Genomic DNA, 22861 nt, shown 5'->3' on the forward strand with positions numbered 1-22861 from the left:
ATAAGGTAACAAGTTACAGTTTATGTGTGGTTCGAAAACTCAAGCGTTGTTTATTTATTTCTTGTTACTTAAGTATCTGTAATTACTGATTTTAGATCATATAATTGGTATCTGATAGTGAGTTTGAAGGCGTACTGTCATGCTTATTTCTAATTGTAAACCGTTTCATAATTTTCACAGTTTAGTATACCGATTTATTACTATTTTCAACAATATAATTATTGTCTCAATTGGAACTTATGAAACGGTTGACAATTCAAATTAAACATGAGTCAGTGCACTTTTTTTGTTCACTAGAAGATACCAACACTGTAAATTATATGAAGAAAGGTAGCGAATTTAAAATATGGTAATAATGATATGTCTATTGACAAGTTACGTGTTTCTCGTTACTGGCTTTAAACCACTAAACACTGCCAACGTTTTTAAGGTATTAGTCACAAATTATTATTCATCGAATTTTAAAATTAATAAATTTATACTGTACCATTTTTAATACCCAAGTTACATTTACATCCTTGTTGAAATTTAATGAAAAAGAGTTAAATCCTGTAATAAGCTTAAATATAACCTAGGGGGTGTTATTTCTTCGAAATTCATTCTGAACGTAATCCGAAAACTCCCACCGCGAAGATTAATTCCATAAATCATTCGAAATTCTATGAAAACTTCCTGAATGTCTGAAAATAGTGTAGATTTATTTACCAACTCCATAAATATTACCAACCGAGATGATTTTTAAATGATTTTTCGCTTCAATGGACACGCCATCGCCAAAATACCAAATATCCATCTCTGCAAATAGCAAATAATCCCATAAGAGCAAATACAAATAGAAATAACATAAAGTGAGCAGGTCGGGAAAGCACAGGCGAGATACGATGATTGGTCGACCGCGTGCAAAACGAATTAACCTTAAACTATGATATTCTCCATGAATTGAAAATATAATTTCTAAAGCATTCCTAAATCAATGATTCAAAACTTGCCGAATTGGCAATGATAACTTGAAATTAAAAGTAGTGCGCTGAATGGTCGACCAAAACAACTAGTGAGAACGCGTCCTAAACCCTACTGGGCACTACCAAAAGTTCATAGATGAAAACCAAAAGTATACTTCGTCGAAGCAAGCTTGCTTATGAGATACGCCCCTTTTACCTCTCGGAACAATGTCGACCCCCAATGTGCATGATTACCTTCGCGACCGTAGCACAGGAAACATGCGTAAATAGACTTCAAAATCAGCAAATACTAGCTCGAGTGCCAAGAACTAACATTTGTATCACCACCATAGAGTACTATTTTCTATAAACCTTTGACCTCAAAACAAAACTCTTAACTCTGATTGGTTCGTTCATGTAAACATGGCGTCTACAGTCTAAGGCTGGGAACTAAGTCTGAAGTATACTTTCTGTTTCTACCTATGAACGTTTGGCACTACCTACAAAAGGTTTTCATCAACTCCAGTACCTTATACTCTCCGTTACTTCTATTTGCCCTTGACAAAATCATCATCTCGAAACGGAATCGAAAGATGGTCCTAGATAAAATTATACCACACCAAACTATTTTCTTTCCATTGAAGCGGAAAGAATTTTCTCTTGTCAGAATTCCGTAGAGTCTGTCTCTGATTAATATAGCCATACACTATTTGCATTGGTCTCACGAACTCATCTGGGAAAGTACCTAATCATCATCGTAATCTTCCGTCATTTATTTATTTTTTTTTAACAGGAGCTCCGGAACTCTTACAGTCGTTACACCGTATCGAGACTCAACTGAAAACGAACGGTCACTCTCAGAGCGAAGACTTGACCGGTGTTGAGACGCTTTTTCGTAACGCTGATTTCAAGAAACTACTGGCGGTCCATAATAAGGTCCAGGATATCTGGTGCTTCAAGTGTCCGCCTAATCCCGTAACGGATGATGTAGAGAATTTAACCCAAGAGGTATGGTTTGATTTGTTTGTTATTTATAAGGTTATGTGTGTATGGTCTTGTGGGGAAACGTGCTATAGTTTGGAAATACATTACTGGAAGTAAACAATTTTGGTTTTAATTGGGAGCCATGCGTAACGGTTTCGAATAAATTGATTTTACTCGGCTTTTGATTCAGACTCAGAAACGTCAATAAAACACTTCTCCAAACCAAGAAGTGATATCTAGTTTATTAGAGAGAAGATGCCTAAGTATTCGCGCGCCATAGTCCCAGTCCCCCTTTCAAAATACACGGGGAACGTAAAAGGAGACCGGGCTATTTCGCAGCCTCTCCTCAGTCGGAATATACGTAATTACCGTCATTCGCGTCGCCGCGCTGACGCGAGTTTTCAAGAACCAATGAGATGATGCTGGTTGTAATTTAGAGGCGGCGGGAATTAACTCCGGACCTACTATACGTTTGGACTGGAGATAAAGAGCTGAAAATGTGGTGAATTTATACCTTCTCCCTAATAAACTGGATATCACTTCTTGCCCAAACATTATCGTTATTTTTTGATATTCTTACAAAGTTGCCCGTGTTGGGTTTAAAGGGTTTGGAAATATTAGAATCTACAATTTTTCCCGTGCACTGTAAAATTCGATGGGGGGGGGGGGTCACATGTGCCAAAGATTCAGCCAATCAATGAAAATAACGCGAAAAGCGAAAACAATTCAAAAACAGATCTTTGGCAAAAGTACTATCCACTATTAATATTTTCGTGTTCTTTTCTTTGGTTGGCTTGAAATTGAAAACCGGACGAGTTTGGCGGGAAAACATAAAATGGTTGCTCAACTTCGAAAATCACTTTAAAATCAACGCTAATTATTGAATGTAATTTTATTAATTAATATTTAAATTTTGAGCCTCATTCCTTAACCCATAAAACCAACTTAATTGAACAGTTCATTCTCCCTTTATAGACAGACAGAGACCTTACTTCATTTTATACTCTTCTATTTTGGTGCCTTAATTTTAACCCTGAAAATCAACCATTGTTTGAAGCATTTGTTAATGCCCATAAATCACTATTGTCCCCGCCTTTATATCTAGTAAAATCTTATCTAAGTCAAGTCTGGAAGGTATAAAATCTCCTGAGAAAAAAACAAAATATAGTAACATTACCCTAGCTGTATAGATATCTCCGAAATCTCTAAAGCTACGTGGTACGGAGGCCTAACAAATTTATAAAGTAATGGCACCCCGTGTTAACGCCTTCATTGAATTAACGTTACGAAAGGTGTTCTCTTGCCTTTCCTGTTCCCTAAGTCTTAAGTTTTTACGAATTAAAGCGTCAAGTCACGAAAACGTGCTTTAAGGCGAAAGGGAAAGAAATAATATTACTTCAACAGGGATTTTCTTCTTCTAAAAACGTCTTTCCGAATTTTTATAAATTCTTTCTTACGTTTTTTCTTTCGGCTGTATTTTTTTCTCTGTAGGTAATGAACTCTTTGCAAGAATGTTCCTTACCCGAAGCGACGGAACTAATCGACATTCTGAGCAAGTATGAGTTCGAAGGACTAATGTACAGCCATGACAAGATTGCCGAACGCCAAGTGGTGCCAGCTATGACCCCCGACGAAGAGTTACTCGATCGGGCTTCTCAGTACACGGATGAAAGCGTTAAGATTGTTCGGATTGACAAAACGAACGAACCGCTGGTGAGAGAAAAATTGTTGACTATCTTTTTAACAAGTGTTTACGTAAATTGATTGGTGGTAGCGTAGTGCCTGAACACATTTGCAATTTTGCATGCCTACATATCTTTGGTTGTTGTCGGTATTGGGTTATTTCAAAACATTCATGCACATAAGAAACTTGATAAAGCTCAGTTGATTCATAAGTATATCGTACTTCTCTTCGAGAGAAGTGTACCACAAAGCGGAGTAATTGTAACATGATAAAGCTCAGTGAAATCAGAAGTATATAATACTTCTCTTCAAGAGAAGTGTACCTACCACAAAGCGGGGTAATTGAAACATGATTAAGATCAATGAAATCAGAAGCATATAATACTTCTATTCAAGAGAAGTGTACCTACCACAAAGCGGGGTAATTGTAACATGATTCTTCCCAACATCATTTTACATTTGGAGTGCACAAGGTTACTAAACCGAATCACATACGCGATAAATAATTCCTAGCTCATCATTACCCTATCTACTAGCGCTTAATTATTTGCCAAGGCGCATGGGCTTGCGGATTAATTTTTGTCCCACGTCAAGACAATCAAGGTTTTTGCCTGGTTGATTTCTGAGGATTTAGTAAATACCAAACATTTATAGAATTCACCCTAGCACGGTGCGATGCCCATCTGAAGTTTGATAAGCGGGAGAGCAAACTAAAAGGGGTCCATCGCCTGGGAAGAATCATGACATTACATAACGAAAGTTTTAAGAGGATACAGAGTGTCACACTTCTTCTATTATCCCCTTCTGGTGAAATAAAAATTAAATACATAAAATGGTTTTAAAAGTTACCTATTGTTATTATGTTATTTATAGACCTACAAACTTCGGGGTTGTTTTTTGCAATCATTCTGTAGACAACACACCTAAATTTCTCACGTGTCTTATTGACTATTAAAATTGATTGAACAATGTTCAAACTTCGGGGATTTGAGTAGATCGATCCGGTTTGCTTGGCTATACTCATTAACACGGGCATAACGGTTTCGAGCTAATTTATTTTTGCTTAATGGTTATCTCGTTACGCGCAGGGCGCTACTGTCCGAAACGAAGGGGAAGCCGTAGTGATTGGGCGTATCGTGAAAGGGGGTGCTGCCGAGAAAAGCGGTTTGTTGCACGAAGGCGACGAAATCCTGGAAGTCAACAGCATCGAGATGAGGGGAAAATCCGTCAACGATGTCTGCGATATTCTAGTAAGTTTCATTTCCGGTTAACTGGCGTGATATATTATACCACTCCCTTCCTCTGGAAGTGTACCCCCTACATTAGATGGAAGCCCCAGGAAATTGAGAACAATATTGATCCCCATTTATGTACAGGACCACCTACCCAAATCTCCTCTCCTCATGGAATTGTCTAGCCATTATTGAAATCCAATTAACAGCCGCTGTCTCTTCCGTTTTAATCTAGGCCACCATGACTGGTACATTGACATTCCTTATAATTCCTACGCAATACGAAAAGGCCAAACAAATCCCCAAAGAAACGATGGTAAGTGTCAAGGTGTCTCAAGTCAGGATTATAATTATTATTATTGTTGTTGTTATGGGTTTGTGGTTTAAAGTAAAGTTTGGGTTCGTAATGTATAATCAATCAGGTGCACATCAAAGCTCACTTTGATTACGATCCTGATGATGATTTGTATATACCTTGTCGGGAACTGGGTATATCGTTTCAAAAAGGAGATATCTTACACGTTATTAACCAAGAGGACGCTAATTGGTGGCAAGCTTACCGGGAGGGCGAGGAAGATCAAACGCTAGCTGGTTTAATTCCCAGCAAGAGCTTCCAACAACAGTAAGTCTTTGTGTTTTATTGTTCGTTTAACAAAGAACTTGTTGAACTAAAGGTAAATAGAAATAACAAGGGTTGATAGAAGCCTTCCTTTGTGGCCAGTATGATGCTTCAGTCTAGCTTTATAAAGTGGTACTGAGAGGGGAGGGGCTACGGGGGGACGTGACGTCAATATTGGTAGTCAAAATACACCCTTTCGACGGGAAAAGAGGGGTAGGCAACCCTTAGTATCGGGAGAAACAAGGGGGTTGCTCCAGTGCCTTGTTTGCGCACGCCTACAGCGCAGGCGCTAAAAAGCGAGATGGAAGGCAGAGTTTTACCCCCGCGCCTTTCCCTCTTAGACTCGTAGAAAGGGTGTATTGTTATCGTAAGGTCTTAGCTGACGCCTTTCAATATGGAGACCAAAACCGAGGTATGAGATAAGAATGTGTGACGTCACGAAAAAGTTCGTAGTAGCAGACGATTGGTCGACCAATCGGCGCTCTAATTTAATAGAACGTTATCTTTGACGAGAATAGTTCGATATGTTGAGGCAGGCATTCAGGACATTAGAAATTATATCGTAAGGTGAATTTCGTGAAGGGGTTCGCCAGCCCGCTCGCGATTTTTCCCTTAATATACACCCGGGGGGGGACATATTTTGAAGGTCTTCTCTTCTTACTGTCTCACTTTCTCTTATTTCTGTTTGCCTCTGGTTGTGAATCCAAGCAACCGTGAAAGTGTACGTACGTTTATTCAAGAGTTAAAATGGCTTCTTTTGTTCGCGTTTTGCCTTTTGTGTTCTTTTTCGCGCCGTTTCTGTAGGAGAGAGGCGATGAAACAAACGATAGTGGGTGAAACGAACAATAAAGAAAAGTCTAAAAAGGGCAAGTTTCTTTGTGCCAAAAAACACCATAAGAAAAAGAAGAAGAAAGTCATGTATAACGTAAACGCCAATGACGGTGCGTCTATAGTCATATCCGAAGAACATTCTTTCGGTGTCTTAACCTTTTTTGAAAAGGGACGTACAATTAATGTTGTAGATCCCGAAACGGAGATTTTAACCTACGAAGAAGTGTCGTTATATCGACCACGACCTAATCGAAAGAGACCCATAGTCCTTGTTGGACCCCCTAATATTGGGAGGCACGAATTAAGGCAGAGGCTCATGGAGAATACAGAAAGATTCGCCGCAGCTGTACCTCGTAAGTACACATACACACACAAGTCCTTCGGTGACGTAAATCATTTAGGCCTAACATTCTGATCTTCATCGCAATTTGAAGATACTAGTAGGTCAAGACGCGAGCCAGAACTGGATGGTGTCGATTACCACTTTATAAGTCGACCTCAGTTCGAATCGGACATTGTCGGGGGGAAATTTGTCGAACATGGCGAATACGAAAAAAGTTATTACGGAACTAGTTTGGACGCCATTAGAGCTGTGGTCAATTCTGGCAAGATATGCGTACTTAATTTACATCCACAGGTAAGAATCGCTATTTGAATCAATTCCCTCCAAGGGTTCAATTCAATTCAGTTCATTTTAATATTTTCTAACCCCACAAATTTTTTATCATCCTTTCCCTCCGTACATCTTTGCATCGCGTAGTCTTTAAAGATACTTAAGAACTCTGATTTAAAACCATACATCGTCTTAGTGGCGCCTCCGTCATTAGAGAAATTACGTCAGAATCGGTTAAAAATGGGCGCGAGCGCGAAAGATGACGAGTTAAAGGACATTATTGAGAAAGCGCGCGAAATGGAAGAAAATTACGGTCACTACTTTGATATGATAGTCATTAATTCGGACGTTGATAAGGCTTACGCTGAATTACTCAAAGAAATAAATATCTTAGAGAAAGAACCACAATGGGTGCCAACTTCATGGCTTAAAAATGAAACGGGAAACTAATATGGTTAGGCCTAAGAATTAGGCCTAATTCTATCTCTCTTTCTCTCTTATAAGTGAACGTGAGTCAGCGTTTTTTTTTTTTTTTCAATAAAAAGGCACCCATTTACAAAAACGAAACTATAGGTGTATATAAATCAAAGGCTGATAATTTCCTCGTAAGTTTCGACAATTGAAACTTAATCTTAATTAATTAAGTAATCAAGTACCATCAGCTCAACAAACCAAAATATCTGCCTTCACCAGTCCAAAATTTTATAAGTACTTATAAGGGTGCAAAAATAAATGAATTTTGATGAACAAATTAATTAACTGATTGGTACTACAACTACAACTACAACAACAACTTTGGTACATTTCCATTGGTTGTTCGTTTGTTTGAGTACTTAAAAATAAACTAAGGTCATAAAGGACTTATTAATTAAACTATACAGATCCCACAACTTTTGTATATAAATATTTATTAAACCCCGTTCTCCCCCCCCCCCTCTGATCATTTTTAATTACAAAATGAATTACCAAAAAAAAAAGAAAAAATACTTAACCTAAATCCATGAGTTTATTTAAATTCACGCAATTGAACGAACCTTCTCCCTACCGGGGCCTTATCCGATGATTAAAACAATAATACGTGCTGTTAAAAGTAAGTAAATAATTAATTAATTAATTAACGAAGCTCATTAGTCAAATTACAGGAACAAATTAATGAATAAAAAAACATAAATTAGTAATTTTGATATAAATACATTTAATTAAAGCCCCGGGAAACAAGTTAATTAAAATGAGATTGTGCCAAAATAATTAAGTCCTCCCATAAACTAAAAAATCAAAATAAATAATAAAAATTAGTCCTAACCAAGGCTTAACGATTTTCCAATAATTATTTTTCCCAATTAACTAGAAAATTAGTCCTAACCAAGGCTTACCGATAATTATTTACCCTAATAGGGACTTGGCAGTACTACGTAATGCAACGTCAGGCTACCTTCCACTAGTGCTAAAAAACATACCAGGAGGAGGGGCTTATGTAGCTTTCATTCTGTTAAAAAAACATACCATAATGGCGCTGGGGCGGAGTTAAGCCCGAATTGCCAAGTCCCTATTAACTTAAGAGCTTTTCCCCCCAAAATGAACTGAAACCAAAATATATAAGTTTTAGGAATGAATCAATTTTCTCGGAGTTAAATGTTAGGCCTAATTACGATTTCGAAGCAGCAAAAAGTGTTAAGTGTTTATTATTGGACCGTCTTCTTAGAAATTAGGCTTAATGAAACACAGACAAAGGCTTAGTGTTAGGCCTAAATTAGGGTGTTAAATTTATACACGTGTTGACTTGAGATCGAGATATTTTGAACATGAGAAGATTGAAGGATATGACGTATTTTGATCATGGATTTTTAGTTTTAAATAAGAGAAAAAGATCGCAGTTTAAGATTTATGTGCGAATTTCGGGTAATTAATAATTTTAGTGTTTAGAACTGATATATGAACAAAAAAAAGTCATTTTTTTTTAAATAACTTTTCTTGATAATTTTATTCATGAAATCTAATTAATATACAGATTTAGCAAAAACAGTTTTAGTACTTCTTAATAATTAGAAATTAAATACAAATATAGTCCGCAAAAAATTAAAATATAAGCAAATTAATTATTCACACGTTACGTTAACGTTTTTGGGATTTTAAAAAATTTAATAAATAAAAACTGTCAATTAAAAACAGTTTTAATTAATATTAAGAACCGTGTATATAAGACCATAATTCTTTTGTTAATAATGAATTTAAAATTATTTAACATAAATGCCATCCCACGCCCCCAACATTTTTCATGAACAGCTAAAAAAAATAAAAATAAAGGATAACAACAAAACCCTGAAAGAAGAAAAAAAATTGTAATTTTTAATCTTGTAAATAGTAGTTGATTATGATGATAATTGTAATTGTGTAACGAAATAGAAATGAATTTTTCCCTAAAACGCCTTTTATTATTTTTATCACGATATTTTTCTGTTGTTGTTGACAATTTCTCAAGTCTTCAGTTATTAGTGATAACATAACCCTTCAATGCGTAAGTATGGGTCCGCCGAAGGGACTTGTACCATGTGAAACGACTGCAGAGCCATCTTCGTTTAAAAGACGCCTACAAACCGGAACGGAACAGTAGTGGTATGGCCTACTGTTATTTCCTTTCTTGGTTTTGTTACATGTAGACAGTAAGGTAGTTTGATACGGTAGTTCTGCCTCCAGAAGACGCCCCTTTACCCTTTTATAAAGGATGCATGCTCATAGGTTACCACCCCCTTTTTGGAGAGTTGTTATGTCAAGGTTATGGAGCGGTAACAGTCACTAACAGAATGCCCTTAAAAAAGACCACGCCGTTTTCCAACAGGTTATGGCAACGCCCACAGAAATACACTTTTGGTTTATTCCCTATAGGGAAACAGTAAAAGGGGCGGGGCTTGAGGCAGCTCCTCCCACGGTGAAGGATTTTACGAAGTAGAAGGGTAGTGGTAGAGAAAAGATGATTGGGTAAGCGGAAGTCTTACGTATTGTAGCAAAGGTTTATCACTTACTGCCTTACCCCCATTGAACTTTCGTTTGGAGTAGCTAAGATAATTTGGATAATTTTAATGGCCATATTGGTGGGTTGAATGCAAAGGGGAAAGCTCAAAACCACCAATATGGCTGCTAGAAACATGCTGACGTACTCGGCAAACTTAAAGCTCTCTTTATGTAAAGTAAAACATGCATATCGTGATACTGTAATGAATATTTAGTAGTCCATTGCACTATCATTAAATATTACTTCAATGTGGCGAGCCTCTCTATAGCAGCCCATGGTAATTGACACTACTTAAGAGATAAATGGTTTTCAAGTTTAAAAAAAAAACTCGTTTTTGGCTGCTTCTAAAAATTAAAAAACTTCCTCTTGGCAAGAAACGAATTCGGATTTTAGATAAGAGTGTCTGTTACTCAAGTCCCTTCGGTATCTTGATATCCAAGCGTCACTCTCGGGTTATAATGTTTTGAAAGCTTTATTTCAAGTTCGCGATTCGAAATACAAAGATGGGTTTCCTGAAGTTATTCGGATATGGGCTAATGTTGGCTATAATGGTCACTAATATTACTATATTCCCTGAAATGATAGCTGTTAAATTTACGTAAGTCTTTAGGAAAACGTCCTGAAAATCTAAATTCCATTTTATAATTGTGTTTACTTCAGGGCAGAAGAACCGGTTGAATTAAAAGACGGTTTGGCTTATAATGAAAAGTTAAAGAATTCTGTAAAACTGTTTGAAGGAAAATTAGAAGGACCCGAATCTATCGTTGAATATAATGGTCAGTTTTGATTTAAAAAATTTTGCTGTACAAACAATCTAACGGCCACATCATCGGGAACCATAATCATGTCTCAAAACTGAAAATTTATAATATCTGGTTCTTCAGTCAATCAATTTTGTTCACTTATCTTGAACTTTTTCTAGTCTTTGTCCACAAAGACAGTTTTTATTAATAGTTAAGGGATTTGTTTGGTAACAACGGAATTTATTATGCTGGGCAAAAACGCGGCGGAAAATATTTTCAATTTGCCGGAAAGTTAGCGACGTTTCCGCTACACGTTTTTCGGCCGTTGGTATTTCGCGGCTTCATTTAGCGTATGCGTACAAGACCGTCAGTGATTGGCTACTATTTCGCGGTTTTATTTAGGTCATATGTACAAGACCGTTAGTGATTGGCTACTATTTCGCGTTTATTTAAAATAACGGCGGAAAGATCGAACTTCAATTCTGTGCATTTCCACACAAAATCGCTTGCTTTAGAAATACTGTTCGTAAAATATTTTTACGTAAACACCGCGGAAGATCTTTTTCGACGCGTTTCCGCCCATTGAAAACATAATCGGTTGAGAATCACGGTAATAATTCGGAAAGCACGGAATCTTAAGCATGATGATGTGCAAACATTTGCGAGTGAACAATAAACCATAATTTCCCAAACCAGTGTGAATTATATTGCAGGTGCATTATACACTGGACTACAGACAGGAGAGTTGGTGAAGATTGAAGGAACCAAGTACACTGTCTTGCCCATCGTTTGTAAGTTGTCCAGTACATGTCCTTAATCTCAAGTAATGAATCTAAAATGTTAATATTGCAGTTAGTCATGATAAAAAGGATACGAGACGTTTCCTTGGACTCCGAGTTCACAGAGACAAAGTTTTAGGTGTTGACGCTTTCAACGGACTGTACTCAATTGATCTAAAGACAAGTAGGCCTACGTGACTTAAAACTAATTATGATCATTCTGACACCAGTCAAACTTGCTCGGACATTGTAATTGTAGATAAAGCCGAATTACTTTTGTCATCTTTCGACGAAAATGGTGGCAAAAAGTACCATTTTATGGATGACCTTGACATTGACCCCGAGACTGAATGGGTGTACATTAGCTTAGCCTGTCATAATTATGGACTGAACGACGGCATAAAATCGTTCATTGCTTACGACAATTCAGGGAGTATTATCAGGTATAATTTGAAGTCGCAAAAAGTTGAGAAACTTCTAGATGGACTTCATTTCCCCAATGGCGTTCAATTGTCTCGCGATGGAAACTTCTTATACTTTTCTGAAACTTTCAAGATGAGAGTCATGAAGTAAGTTACTGCTAGTGTACAATGAATAACATTGTAAACATTGCCAATCAACATTTTAGGTATCATTTGAAAGGCAATAAGGAGGGAACATTGGAAGTATTGACTCGTTTACCAGGGGCTCCTGATAATTTGCGACCAAGTTCCCGAGGTGGTTATTGGGTAGCCATTGCCATTGGCAAGAAAGGTACCTTTTTGCTGGAAGACTTGGGTCAATACCCCCTGGTTAGGAAAATCCTCTTCAGAATTTCCCACGTTATTGGACTTGGCTTAGAACAAATCGAGAAGACATTGTACTCGAACCAAGGGTTAAAGAAGCTCTCTGAAGCGGTAAGCTTGTCGAAGTTGTTGTCAAAGACTTGTATTGTAAATAGGCCTAAATTTTCTTCTTGCTATTTCTTTTTGATGTGCAATAGTTCAAATCCGGTGACGTTTTACTCGGTTTGAAGCAAAATCTTCATTGTTTAATCGTGGAAATTGACGATAATGGAGTTGTTAAAGATAGTTTGCAATCACCCGACTTGCAACATTGCGGTATATCTGAGGTGTTGGACTTGAAGGGGGATTTGTATTTAGGCTCTTACGATAATCATTACCTCTTGAAGACCAAATTGTAATATATAAATCACTATCCTCATTCTGATAAATTAAAACCTTTATCAGTTGTTACTCCATGTCGCCCTTTATATTATTTTGTAAATACAAATACACATTTGTACGACAATATTAATATTGAACACGATGTCATCGTTGTCCATTCTGATATCTGCAGTCCACTGGAACATTTCTTTCAAGTGGGATATCAGTCTATTGGGGATTCTAACGAACAGGATTTCGACAGAATAGACAATTCCATTAAATCCAGAGATAAGCAGTGAGAGTCCTCTCATGCTCTACATACTTTCAAGAACAACTTAAAACGTAAAGGAAAATTACAAATAAAACTCAATCCAGAAGACAAAAAATTGTCATTTACTATTTTGTAAATAGTAAAAATAATTAAATAGAAATGATTTTTTTTCCCTTATTATTATTATTATCGTCGCAATATTTGTTTAGCTGGTGGTAAGTAATATAGAAATTATCGTGTTGTTAAAGGGAGAGTAACATGAAACTGATATTCAATAAAGTGGTTAAAGCAAGACTCGGCTGTGGTTTAGGTTTAAAAAAATTCCATTAGGTGCTCCCATAGTCGAGAAGGGTGGAGTTGACTAGACCGCTAAGCTTAGCACAGGCTAAATATAGCTCCGCCCTCATGAGTCATGGACGAGTTCTGATTGGTTCCTGCCTTTGGCAAGGTAAAATTGGTGTGTAGAAGATTGGCCAATATGTATGGTTTTATTTTGAAACCGCGGTCATCTTGGAAAATGGCTTCCAGAAACGAATGGAAAACAATAAAATCCGTACAGTTTGATCACACCTTTACAATCAAAAGGTCGGAGGCTTCATTAGCATCTTTAATAAAGGTTATATAACACTCGCTGGTCTTAATCAGACTGACCTAATTCAAGGACCCCGTAACAGCGTTGTTTAACACTTATCTGCTCTACATGTACTAAGTTAAACAAATGTTCTTTGCATAAAAACTCACATGAATTGTAAGCAGAGCGGAGAAAGTACCTCAAATCTTTCGTCCTCGATAATTGAGGAGTTAAAATAGGTTAAAAACATCTTGGTCTAGTGAATGTAAGTGTAAAAGTCTTTGGGTGTCCGTGAAGTCGGAAACCTCGCAAAAAAGTCTCAAGAAAAAAACTAACCTTGAAGCGTTAATATTGTTAGTTTAGAGGTAAACGGTTTTCAAGGTTTGATAAAAAAAATCTTTTATGATTAATCTTTTCCTGTTGGCAAGAGACGAATTTGTATTTCAGTATCGAAGTCTGTCGTCACAATGAAACGTTAAGATAAGATACAAGGGTCTGTTCAACTCTCTTAGCTACTAAGTCCCTTCGGCAAATATCTAATGATCAAGTTTGACTTATAATTTTTTAAAAGCGTTCGATATCATTTCAAGTTCGGTTCGACTCGAGATAGGAAGATGGGTTTCGTAAGGTTGTTCGTATACGGGGTAATTTTTGCCCTAATGGTCGCTAATTTGCCATTCTTCCCTGAAATGAATGCTGTCAAATTTACGTAAGATTGTCTTTAAGAACGTACTGAAGAAATTAAAATTTAGCTTCCATGGGTTTGCTTATTGCTTTAGGCCAGAAGAACCGGTTGAATTCAAAGGATTTTTGGCTCCCAATGAAAAGTTAAAGAATTCAGTGAAATTGTTTGATGGAAAGTTACACGGACCCGAATCTATCGTTGAATATAATGGTAAGAATTCAATTACAATTTTGCATTGCGTTGGGAACTTATGGAATCAGGTATACAAATAAAATGTGGGAATTAATCGGAAATCCGTTCAAAATCGTGGGAATTACCATAAGTTTATAAAATATCTTCCATAAGCATGACACTATACCTATGCTTCGTAATGCCAGAGACTTGCAGCTCGAGCTAGTTCGAGAATTGACTACAATCAGTTTTGCAGTCCATCTTCCTATTTAGTCTCTTCTAAGCCTTTGACAGCCCCTCACCAGGCGTCGTTTGACGAGAATCTATGACGTTTCACCTACGTCACTTCATGACAAGCTCTCAGTAACCAGTCACAAACTTATGGAACATATCTTATGAACTTATGGTTTGGACACGGGAACTCACGAAATAAGGTGTAGAAATAAACGGGGGTTATTAAAAAAAATCAAGGGTAACAGTTGCGAATTACGGAAATCAGTTCAGAATCATGAGAACTACTCAAAAATCTCGGACACTAAGGCATCAGTCCTCTTATCAACCAGTGTCATTTATTTTTGCAGGCGCATTATATACGGGAATACAGACAGGAGAGTTGGTAAAAATTGAAGGAAACAAGCATACTGTCTTGCCCATAGTTCGTAAGTTATACCTGATAAAGAACTATCAAGGTCGAGGCTAATACGTTTATAATGCAGCTACTCATAATAAAAATGATCAGAGACGTTTCCTTGGACTCCGAGTTTACAAGGACAAACTTTTAGGTGTTGACGCTTTCAACGGACTTTACTCAATTGACCTAAAGACATGTTAGTTACTTAGAAACCTTCAAAGATTCTGACCCTAATTTAACTTTCGCGGACATCGTAATTGTAGACAAGGCCGAATTACTTTTATCATCGTTCGACGAAAATGGTGGCAAACAATACCATTTTATGGATGACCTTGACATTGACACCGAGACTGAATGGGTGTACATTAGCTTAGCCTGTCATAATTATGGACTGAACGACGTCATAAAATCGTTCATTGCTTACGACAATTCTGGGAGTATTATCAGGTATAATTTGAAGTCGCAAAAAGTCGAGAAACTTCTAGACGGACTTTATTTTCCCAATGGCGTTCAATTGTCTCGCGATGGAAACTTCTTATACTTCTCTGAAACCTTCAAGATGAGAATCATGAAGTAAGTTACTGCTATTGTAGCCTACAATGAATAACATTGTAAACATAACCTATCAACATTTTAGGTATCATTTGAAAGGGGATAAGAAGGGAACAGTGGAGGTGTTGACTCGATTACCAGGCACTCCTGATAATTTGCGACCAAGTTCCCGAGGTGGTTATTGGGTAGCCATTGCCGTTGGCAAGAAAGGTACTTTATTAGTGGAAGACTTGGGACAGTACCCCCTGGTTAGAAAAATCCTCTTCAGAACCTCCAATGTTATTGGACTTGGCTTGGAACATATCGAGAAGTCTTTGTATTCTAACAAAGTCTTAAAGAAGCTCGCAAATGCGGTAAGCTTGTCGTCAACGACTTGTATTGTAAATGAGCCTAATTTTTCTAATTGTTATATCTTTTTGGTGCGCAATAGTTCAAACATGGTGACATTTTACTCGGCTTGAAGAATAATCTTCATTGTTTAATCGTGGAAATTGACGATAGTGGACTTGTAAGAGAAAGTTTGCAATCGCCCGAGTTGCAGCATTGCGCTATATCGGAGGTGTTGGACTTGAAGGGCGATTTGTATTTAGGGTCGTACGAAAATCAATATATCTTGAAAACCAAATTGTCATAAATTACCATAATTTTAAATTAAAACCTTTATCAGTTGTTACTCCATGTCACCCTTCTATAATATTTTGTAAATACAAATACACATTTGTGCGACAATATTAATATTGTACACGACATCGTCGTTGTCCATTCTGATATCTGTCCACTGGCGATTCTAACGAACGGAAGATGCTTGTTAATCCGTTTATTTTCCCAATATTTGTTTAGCTGGTGGTAAGTAATAAAGAAATTATCATGTCCTTTAGCGGTTAAAGGGAGGGTAACGTGAAACTGATATTCCACTCGACTGGCTTAGCACAGGCCAGTTTAAGCTCCGCCCTCATGGACGAGTTCTGATTGGTTCCTGCCTTTGGCAAGGTAAAATTGGTGTGTAGAAGATTAGCCCACATGCTAGGGGCACCACAGGAGCAGACATTCGCTCCATCGACCTATACGTAAGGTTTTAAATTTGAAACCACGGTCATATTGTATTGCCAGAAAACTAAGCAGTACAATAACATCCCTACATTTTGATCACACTTTTACAGGCAAGAGGCCGGGAAGCTTCATTATTAGTATCTTTTATAATACTCGCTGGTTTTAATCAGACACTTATCTGCTCTACATGTACTAAGTTAAACAAATGTTATTTTGCATAAACACTCATATGAATTGTAAACTGAGCGGATAAAATACATTAAATCTTCCGAACCGATAATTGTGGAGTTAAAATATGTTAAAAACATTTTGGTATTTTGGTCTTGTGAATGTAAGTGTAAAAGTCTTTGGATAACCGTGACGTAAAAGATGAATTCGTATTACAGTATCCAAGTCTTTCGTCACAATGAAACGTTAAGATAAGATACAAGGGTCTGTTCCACTACTAAGTCCTTTCGGTAAATATCTAATAATCAATTTTGAGTTGCAATTTTTTTTCGAAAGCGTTCGAAATAATTTCAAGTTCGGTTCGACTCGAGATAGGAAGATGGGTTTCGTAAAGTTAGTTGTATATGGGGTCATTTTCGCTCTAATGGTCACTAATTTGCCATTGGCATTCTTCCCTGAAATGAATGCTGTCAAATTTACGTAAGTATTTGAAATCGTAGAGAAGAAAATTTAACTTCCAAGGGTTTGCTTATTGCTTTAGGCCAGAAGAACCGGTTGAATTCAAAGGAGTTTTGGCTCCCAATGAAAAGTTAAAGAATTCAGTGAAATTATTAGATGGAAAGTTACACGGACCCGAATCTATCGTTGAATATAATGGTAAGAATTCAATTGTAGTTTTGTATTTCGTGGGAATTGGAAAATCCTTGGAAATCAAGGGATTCAGTTGCGAATTACGGAACTCAGTTCAGGATCATGGGAATTACCATAAGTTTATAAGATATGTTCCATAAATATGACACTACCTGTACTTCGTAATGCCAGAGACTTATTGAGAGCTTATTCGAGAATTGACTACACACGGTTTTGCAGACAGCGCCTCACCAGACGTCTTCGTTTTACGAGAATCTATGACCAACCTTTCTCACTTCATGGCAAGCTCGAGTTTTTAACCAGTGACAAACTTATGGAACATGTCTTCTCATAAATCTCGGAATCTAAGGAGTCAATCCTCTTACCACTGTGTCATTTATTTTTGCAGGTGCACTATATACGGGAATAAAGACAGGAGAGTTGGTAAAAATTGAAGGAAACAAGCATACTGTCTTGCCCATAGTTCGTAAGTTATACCTGATAAAGAACTATCAAAGTCGAGGCTAATACGTTTATAATGTAGCTACTCATAATAAAAATGATCAGAGACGTTTCCTTGGACTCCGAGTTCACAAGGACAAACTTTTAGCTATTGAGGGTATCAATGGACTGTACTCAATTGATCTAAAGACATGTATAGTTACTTAGAAACCTTTTCGATGTATCAACTAAGATTCTGAGACTAATTTAACTTTCGCGGACATTGTAATTATATAGACAAGGCCGAATTACTTTTGGCATCATTCGACGAAAGTGGTGGAAAACAGTACCATTATATGAATGACCTTGACATTGACCCCGAGACTGAATGGGTGTACATTAGCTTAGCCAGTCATAATTATGAGCCGGGCGACTTCGTAAAATCGTTTGTCGCTTACGACAATTCAGGGAGTATTATCAGATATAGTTTGAAGTCGCAAAAAGTCGAGAAACTTCTCGATGGACTTTATTTTCCCAATGGCGTTCAACTGTCTCGCGATGGAAACTACTTATACTTCTCCGAAACCTTCAAGATGAGAATAATGAAGTAAGTTACTGCCAGTGTACAATGAATAAAATGGTAAACATTTCTAATCACTATTTTAGGTATCATTTGAAAGGCGGTAAGAGGGGTACAGTGGAGGTATTGACTCGATTACCAGGCTGTCCTGATAATTTACGTCCAAGTTCCCGAGGTGGTTATTGGGTAGCAATTGCCTTGGGCAAGGAAGGTACTTTATTTTTGGAAGACTTGGGACAGTACCCCATGGTCAGGAAAATCCTCTTGAGAACATCCAATATTATTGGACTTGGCTTGGAACACATCGAGAAGTCTTTGTATTCTAACAAAGGCTTAAAGAAGCTCGCCCAATCTGTAAGCTTATCGTCAACGACTTGTATTGTAAATAGGCCTAATTTTTAATCTTGTTATTTATTTTTGGTGCGCAATAGTTCAAAAATGGCGACATTTTGCTCGGTTTAAAGAATAATCTTCGTTGCTTGATCGTAGAAATTGACGATAGTGGAGTTGTAAGAGATAGTTTGCAATCGCCCGAATTGCAACATTGCGCTTTATCGCAAGTGTTAGACTTGAAGGGCGATTTGTATTTAGCGTCGTACGAAAATCGATATATCTTGGAAACCAAATTGTCATAAATTGCCCTAATTTTAAATTAAAACCTATATTATTTTAAAAGTATGCTGACTATTATTCTATCATTCTATGTTTGCTTTTAGACCTTTGAAGTGTCACAACTTTCGGTTCATTGGAGATTCAAAGAAATAAAACGGTTTTTTTTTCATAGGGTTCTAAAAATTCATAAATTTCTAAAAATATTTGCACTATTCTAAAACTTCGTTTAAATATCACCGCGAATCTTCAACTTCTTTACAGTTGTAGTTCCGTTCAGTTCAGTATTTTTTTTCGTTAGAAGAACACTTTTGCTCATTTTCTCTGGTGGTAATAGTAGCAGACGCCGGTCAGCCTTATGTATTATGTAACTTTAAACATATCTGTATTTAAACGTAATTTTTAATGAAAACTCTTCTTAAACATCGAATTTTAATTTAAAGCATAAAGGTTTTATATTTTGCGCATTAGTTTTCAATTTATTCAAAGTCATAAGAATAAAATTTCAAGTTTTGGCGATAGGCAGGCCAAGGCTTAACAAATGTCTGGAAGTAAAAATGCAATGAAGCTATTTAAGGACAATCTTCCTTATATTGTAATGATACCCTTAATGATTGGTGTTCATTACGGATGGCTTAAACTACAAGAAGTTGAAGAGTTCGTGCCCAAAGAAGCTAAACGTGAATTACCAGTACTTGAAATAGGGCGCAGAATAAAATATGGCAAACCTGAAGGTCAAGAGTAGTAGATAACCTTTAACCTGTGATTAAAATGTATAAATGCGAATAGTAAATATAGTAGTAAATAATGTCCCGTATGTCCAGTTATTTATATCAAAACCCTAAGACCCAATCAGACTTAAGAAAATTGATACAAATATGTAAATCATCCCACGGACCTTCGGCTCATTTTAAAATAATTAGTAACGAAGATGAGCTTGAAGTTACTACCCAGTCGTTAAAAATTCTTAAAGAGTTTCAAACTAACGACCCTTTACTACAGTTAATTATTAGCGTAGTTAATAATTACGTAACTAAGAATAAAGACGGGGGTTTTAAATTAACTCTTTACATAACAAATTGGCTTCAATTAAGTTTAAACTGCGTTAAATTTAGGGATATATTTGATTGGATTGGATCCCGCAGTTTAATAATTATAAATAGGATTAAAATACAATTAAACCGAGATAATATTAAGGATTGTGTTAATTTTACTGAGAATCTAATTAAATCCAAACCAGCTTCAAATTTAAATAATTTGAACGTAAAACACTTGGCATTATTATTAGTTCGTGCGTTAATTAATTCACTTCCTAATGAAGCTACGGAAAATGGGTATACACTTGGAAGAGTAGATTTTTTATCAATACCAGGTGCAGATCCGTCGGAATCAAAAATAATAGACAATGCTATTATTCACGTTAACGACTTCATCTTTGACGAAAGAATATTTGATAATTTTATATCTTCTAAGCCTAAATCTAAATTAGAACAGAAGCATTTTAAAATTTGCGTAGTTTCGGGAGCGTTAGATGAAAGTTTAATTGAAAAACAAGAATTAGAATATTCACTCGATAATTTGAGGGAAAGTTACGATCCGTTAGTGAAAGAATTAGTTGAGATATTAGAGTCAGAAAATGTAGAAGTCTTAGCGTGTCAAAAGGGCCTACACTCTACAATACGACTCAATTTGGAAAGACGGGGTGTTTTAGTTCTTGAAAGACTAGGAGCTGAATCATCGGAAACTTTGAAGAGAGTTTCCTGTAAGACTGATTTATAAAGGAAAAAGTACGGGTAACATAACGTTATAGCTTAAAAGAACGGCCTTTATCTAAATATAAAAGGAAAATATTAAAAAATAAAATAAATGATCTCTTATTACAAAATAACTAGCATTTAATTCGTCTTAAAAACGACGACTACTGCGCCGCCATTTTGTTTAATGACATCACCACTTAGCCCAAACGGGATTGGTTGAATTATCACAGGCTGACACTCCGGTATAGCCCACTCGATCACGCTTAAGAGGTTCGGTTAGCAGACGACATTAAACCAATGGCGGGCGGCGCAGTAGTCCTTGATTATTTTTAAGTTTAATTAAACGCTAATTATTTTGTAATAAGAGATCATTTATTTTTGTTTTAATATTTTTTCGTTTTATATTCATAAAAAGGCCGGTTTTTAAGGTTTAAAGTTATGTTACCTGAACTCTTCTTTAACGGAATTTGGATTAAAATTCTCGTAAATAATTGAAAATAATATTTTTTAAGATGCTCAAATTAATCACAAATTTGAAAACTGGCCTATTTATCTTGGGGAACTAAAATCAATAGAAAAACTTGAAATTTCAAACAAAAAATACCTTTCTATAAAAGGAAAGGAGAAAACTACTCCATTTCAAACAATTTTAATTCGAAATTTATCAGAAGAAATTACGCAGGAAACTAAAGTTAGTTAAATATGTTTGTTATAAATATAAGAGAAACTTCAACATTGGTTAAAACATTTTTGCAAAAAATTTACAGACAATTATACAAAAATCGTATGAAATTTTAAAAGGGATGTTTTTAAGAGAAGATAATAATTTAATTCCTGGAGCAGGTTGTTCCGAGGCTATCCTTATAAATCATTTAAAAAAAGAGGTGAATATTAAGTTTTTTCTCGTTTGTTTTACGCGCGTGATCGAGTGTGCTCTGCCCTACCTATCAACAGGCTCTCAGCCATACCAATATGGCGGCGCAGTAGTCCTCGTTTTTAAGACTAATTAAATACTAATTATTTTGTAATGAGATAATTTCGAAAGTTCTTTTAAGGTATAATGTTAAGTTTTTTGACGATAAACAATTTTTTAGGTCAAATCTTCATACAAAACAATCGCAAATTCTTTAAAATGCACGGAACATAGTGTTATTCATGGAGTAGACTCATTTTGCGATGGATTACTATTATCAGTGGCGCCATTAGGCATTTCTCCTTCCGATTTGATGACTGATAAAAAATACGGTCATTTATTTTGTCGCGATTTCGATAAATGCCAATGTGGGATGATAAAAATAGACGATAATTTAGGCCTACATCAATTAAAATCTTCATTACAATATTGGGAAGATTTGAACGAATTGGAAATAAATTCAAACAAAGACGTTATTATTTTTGATAATTATAAACAATTTTATTCAGCGCTGAGTATTGCGATAGAAACCACATCCTTATTGTTAAGAACTGCATTGTGTTTATATGAAACGGAATAAAGATCGATCGAGTGTTTGTGTTTCACAATTTAACATTGTCTAAAATTTCGCATAAAGCCGATAAGTCATTTTGTAAGGCTAGTTTGCGACATTCGGATTTTAACCATTCGAATTTCTCTATTTTCTTTTGGTTTTGGTTAGTGGTTTGGGTATTTGAATTTGAAGGTTTGGCATCGGGGTGAGTAGCTTCGAGTCTCGTAGCTTCTTCGCTCTCAAGCTCCGATAACATTGTAGACATTCTTAGTGTTAGTTCTATGCATAAACCCAAGGAATGTAAAGCACTAATTATCCCTCTTAATGTAGCTAATGGGTGAACGGAAGAAAACCCCTGAAAGTAACCCGTGTTGAAGCTTTCTTGAAGGATGTTTTCTTTTCCTTCAATAACTCCATCTCTCATACCATCCTGTAATGTAACAACTATTGATTTTTAGGGTTTCAACGGAAATTTTATAGGCTTGTTTTCGTACGTTTAAGAATGTAGTTTCAAGTTTTTCCCATGATTTACTCGCTAGAGATAATTCATTTGCGTCTTCGTCAAAAACATCGTCCATGTTTATTCAAAATTTTGCAAGAAAATGCTTATTTCCAGTTCTGAGTGTCCTCTCTGACATCCACCGATGTCTGCTTCAATGACGTAACTTTCGTCTGTTAGACAAACCTTCAAAGTAGCGT

The 22861-nt window shown here is 36.3% G+C and overlaps 6 protein-coding genes across 18 annotated transcripts in view; 5 read left to right on the plus strand and 1 right to left on the minus strand.

Moving 5' to 3' along the window:
* Window positions 1-9326, plus strand: part of LOC149718362 (protein PALS1-like) — a 179747-nt gene extending 170421 nt beyond the window's left edge. For all 5 annotated transcript variants that reach the window (XM_089842387.1, XM_089842388.1, XM_089842386.1 and 2 more), the window contains 9 exons: window positions 1735-1949; window positions 3417-3638; window positions 4697-4858; window positions 5076-5156; window positions 5263-5462; window positions 6264-6400; window positions 6482-6643; window positions 6725-6927; window positions 7051-9326. In XM_089842387.1, coding sequence (XP_089698513.1) covers window positions 1735-1949; window positions 3417-3638; window positions 4697-4858; window positions 5076-5156; window positions 5263-5462; window positions 6264-6400; window positions 6482-6643; window positions 6725-6927; window positions 7051-7353 — 1685 coding nt within the window. In that variant the 3' untranslated portion in view covers window positions 7354-9326. The remainder of the gene's footprint in view (window positions 1-1734; window positions 1950-3416; window positions 3639-4696; window positions 4859-5075; window positions 5157-5262; window positions 5463-6263; window positions 6401-6481; window positions 6644-6724; window positions 6928-7050) is intronic.
* A 1039-nt stretch (window positions 9327-10365) lies between these two features.
* On the plus strand, window positions 10366-12673 carry LOC149718373 (adipocyte plasma membrane-associated protein-like). Its single transcript, XM_089842608.1, has 7 exons — window positions 10366-10511; window positions 10574-10689; window positions 11370-11447; window positions 11509-11619; window positions 11695-12004; window positions 12064-12331; window positions 12418-12673. The coding sequence occupies exons 1-7, from the start codon at window positions 10417-10419 to the stop codon at window positions 12616-12618; spliced, it is 1179 nt and encodes a 392-aa protein (XP_089698734.1). The 5' UTR covers window positions 10366-10416; the 3' UTR covers window positions 12619-12673.
* A 1274-nt stretch (window positions 12674-13947) lies between these two features.
* Window positions 13948-16139, plus strand: LOC149718374 (adipocyte plasma membrane-associated protein-like). The gene is made up of 7 exons (XM_089843916.1): window positions 13948-14131; window positions 14202-14317; window positions 14860-14937; window positions 14995-15105; window positions 15173-15482; window positions 15547-15814; window positions 15892-16139. The coding sequence occupies exons 1-7, from the start codon at window positions 14037-14039 to the stop codon at window positions 16093-16095; spliced, it is 1182 nt and encodes a 393-aa protein (XP_089700042.1). The 5' UTR covers window positions 13948-14036; the 3' UTR covers window positions 16096-16139.
* On the plus strand, window positions 16140-19008 carry LOC149718375 (adipocyte plasma membrane-associated protein-like). Of its 9 annotated transcripts, none has more exons than XM_089843895.1 (10): window positions 16140-16307; window positions 16390-16842; window positions 16898-16969; window positions 17035-17159; window positions 17221-17336; window positions 17719-17796; window positions 17854-17964; window positions 18048-18357; window positions 18417-18684; window positions 18762-19008. In XM_089843895.1, exons 4-10 carry the CDS (start codon window positions 17059-17061, stop codon window positions 18963-18965), a joined length of 1188 nt encoding a protein of 395 aa, XP_089700021.1. In that variant the 5' UTR covers window positions 16140-16307; window positions 16390-16842; window positions 16898-16969; window positions 17035-17058; the 3' UTR covers window positions 18966-19008. The 9 variants fall into 9 exon arrangements, with proteins under 9 accessions (XP_089700021.1, XP_089700027.1, XP_089700032.1 ...); XM_089843901.1 differs by having other exon boundaries at window positions 16390-16528; XM_089843906.1 differs by having other exon boundaries at window positions 16390-16528; window positions 17051-17159.
* Window positions 19009-19600: 592 nt separating this feature from the next.
* LOC149718376 (molecular chaperone MKKS-like) lies at window positions 19601-22222 on the plus strand. Its single transcript, XM_089843551.1, has 4 exons — window positions 19601-20701; window positions 21209-21387; window positions 21464-21580; window positions 21791-22222. Exons 1-4 carry the CDS (start codon window positions 19747-19749, stop codon window positions 22187-22189), a joined length of 1650 nt encoding a protein of 549 aa, XP_089699677.1. The 5' UTR covers window positions 19601-19746; the 3' UTR covers window positions 22190-22222.
* On the minus strand, window positions 22083-22803 carry LOC149718377 (uncharacterized). The gene is made up of 2 exons (XM_089843932.1): window positions 22657-22803; window positions 22083-22592 (listed from the first exon to the last, which is right to left on the minus strand). Exons 1-2 carry the CDS (start codon window positions 22738-22740, stop codon window positions 22212-22214), a joined length of 465 nt encoding a protein of 154 aa, XP_089700058.1. The 5' UTR covers window positions 22741-22803; the 3' UTR covers window positions 22083-22211.
* Window positions 22804-22861: the final 58 nt, after the last annotated feature.

Source organism: Phalangium opilio, unplaced genomic scaffold, assembly GCF_054372755.1.
Source record: "Phalangium opilio isolate 3A_F unplaced genomic scaffold, DU_Popi_V2 ptg000002l_1, whole genome shotgun sequence".
Classification (NCBI taxonomy): Eukaryota; Metazoa; Arthropoda; class Arachnida; order Opiliones; family Phalangiidae; genus Phalangium; species Phalangium opilio.

Bases quoted from the DNA above. Each gene is read 5' to 3' on its own strand.
- LOC149718375 (XM_089843782.1), top strand. From the start codon at position 17,059: ATGGGTTTCGTAAAGTTAGTTGTATATGGGGTCATTTTCGCTCTAATG. The intron at 17,160-17,220 runs GTAAGTATTTGA...TTATTGCTTTAG, and splicing joins ATGAATGCTGTCAAATTTAC to GCCAGAAGAACCGGTTGAAT. The intron at 17,965-18,047 runs GTATAGTTACTT...GTAATTATATAG, and splicing joins CTCAATTGATCTAAAGACAT to ACAAGGCCGAATTACTTTTG.
- LOC149718376 (XM_089843551.1), top strand. From the start codon at position 19,747: ATGTCCCGTATGTCCAGTTATTTATATCAAAACCCTAAGACCCAATCA. The intron at 20,702-21,208 runs GTAAGACTGATT...ATATTTTTTAAG, and splicing joins AACTTTGAAGAGAGTTTCCT to ATGCTCAAATTAATCACAAA. The intron at 21,581-21,790 runs GTGAATATTAAG...ACAATTTTTTAG, and splicing joins TAAATCATTTAAAAAAAGAG to GTCAAATCTTCATACAAAAC.
- LOC149718374 (XM_089843916.1), top strand. From the start codon at position 14,037: ATGGGTTTCGTAAGGTTGTTCGTATACGGGGTAATTTTTGCCCTAATG. The intron at 15,483-15,546 runs GTAAGTTACTGC...TCAACATTTTAG, and splicing joins TTCAAGATGAGAATCATGAA to GTATCATTTGAAAGGGGATA. The intron at 15,815-15,891 runs GTAAGCTTGTCG...GGTGCGCAATAG, and splicing joins TAAAGAAGCTCGCAAATGCG to TTCAAACATGGTGACATTTT.
- LOC149718377 (XM_089843932.1), bottom strand. From the start codon at position 22,740: ATGGACGATGTTTTTGACGAAGACGCAAATGAATTATCTCTAGCGAGT. The intron at 22,593-22,656 runs GTACGAAAACAA...GTTACATTACAG, and splicing joins TTGAAACTACATTCTTAAAC to GATGGTATGAGAGATGGAGT.
- LOC149718373 (XM_089842608.1), top strand. From the start codon at position 10,417: ATGGGTTTCCTGAAGTTATTCGGATATGGGCTAATGTTGGCTATAATG. The intron at 11,620-11,694 runs GTAGGCCTACGT...TTGTAATTGTAG, and splicing joins CTCAATTGATCTAAAGACAA to ATAAAGCCGAATTACTTTTG. The intron at 12,005-12,063 runs GTAAGTTACTGC...TCAACATTTTAG, and splicing joins TTCAAGATGAGAGTCATGAA to GTATCATTTGAAAGGCAATA.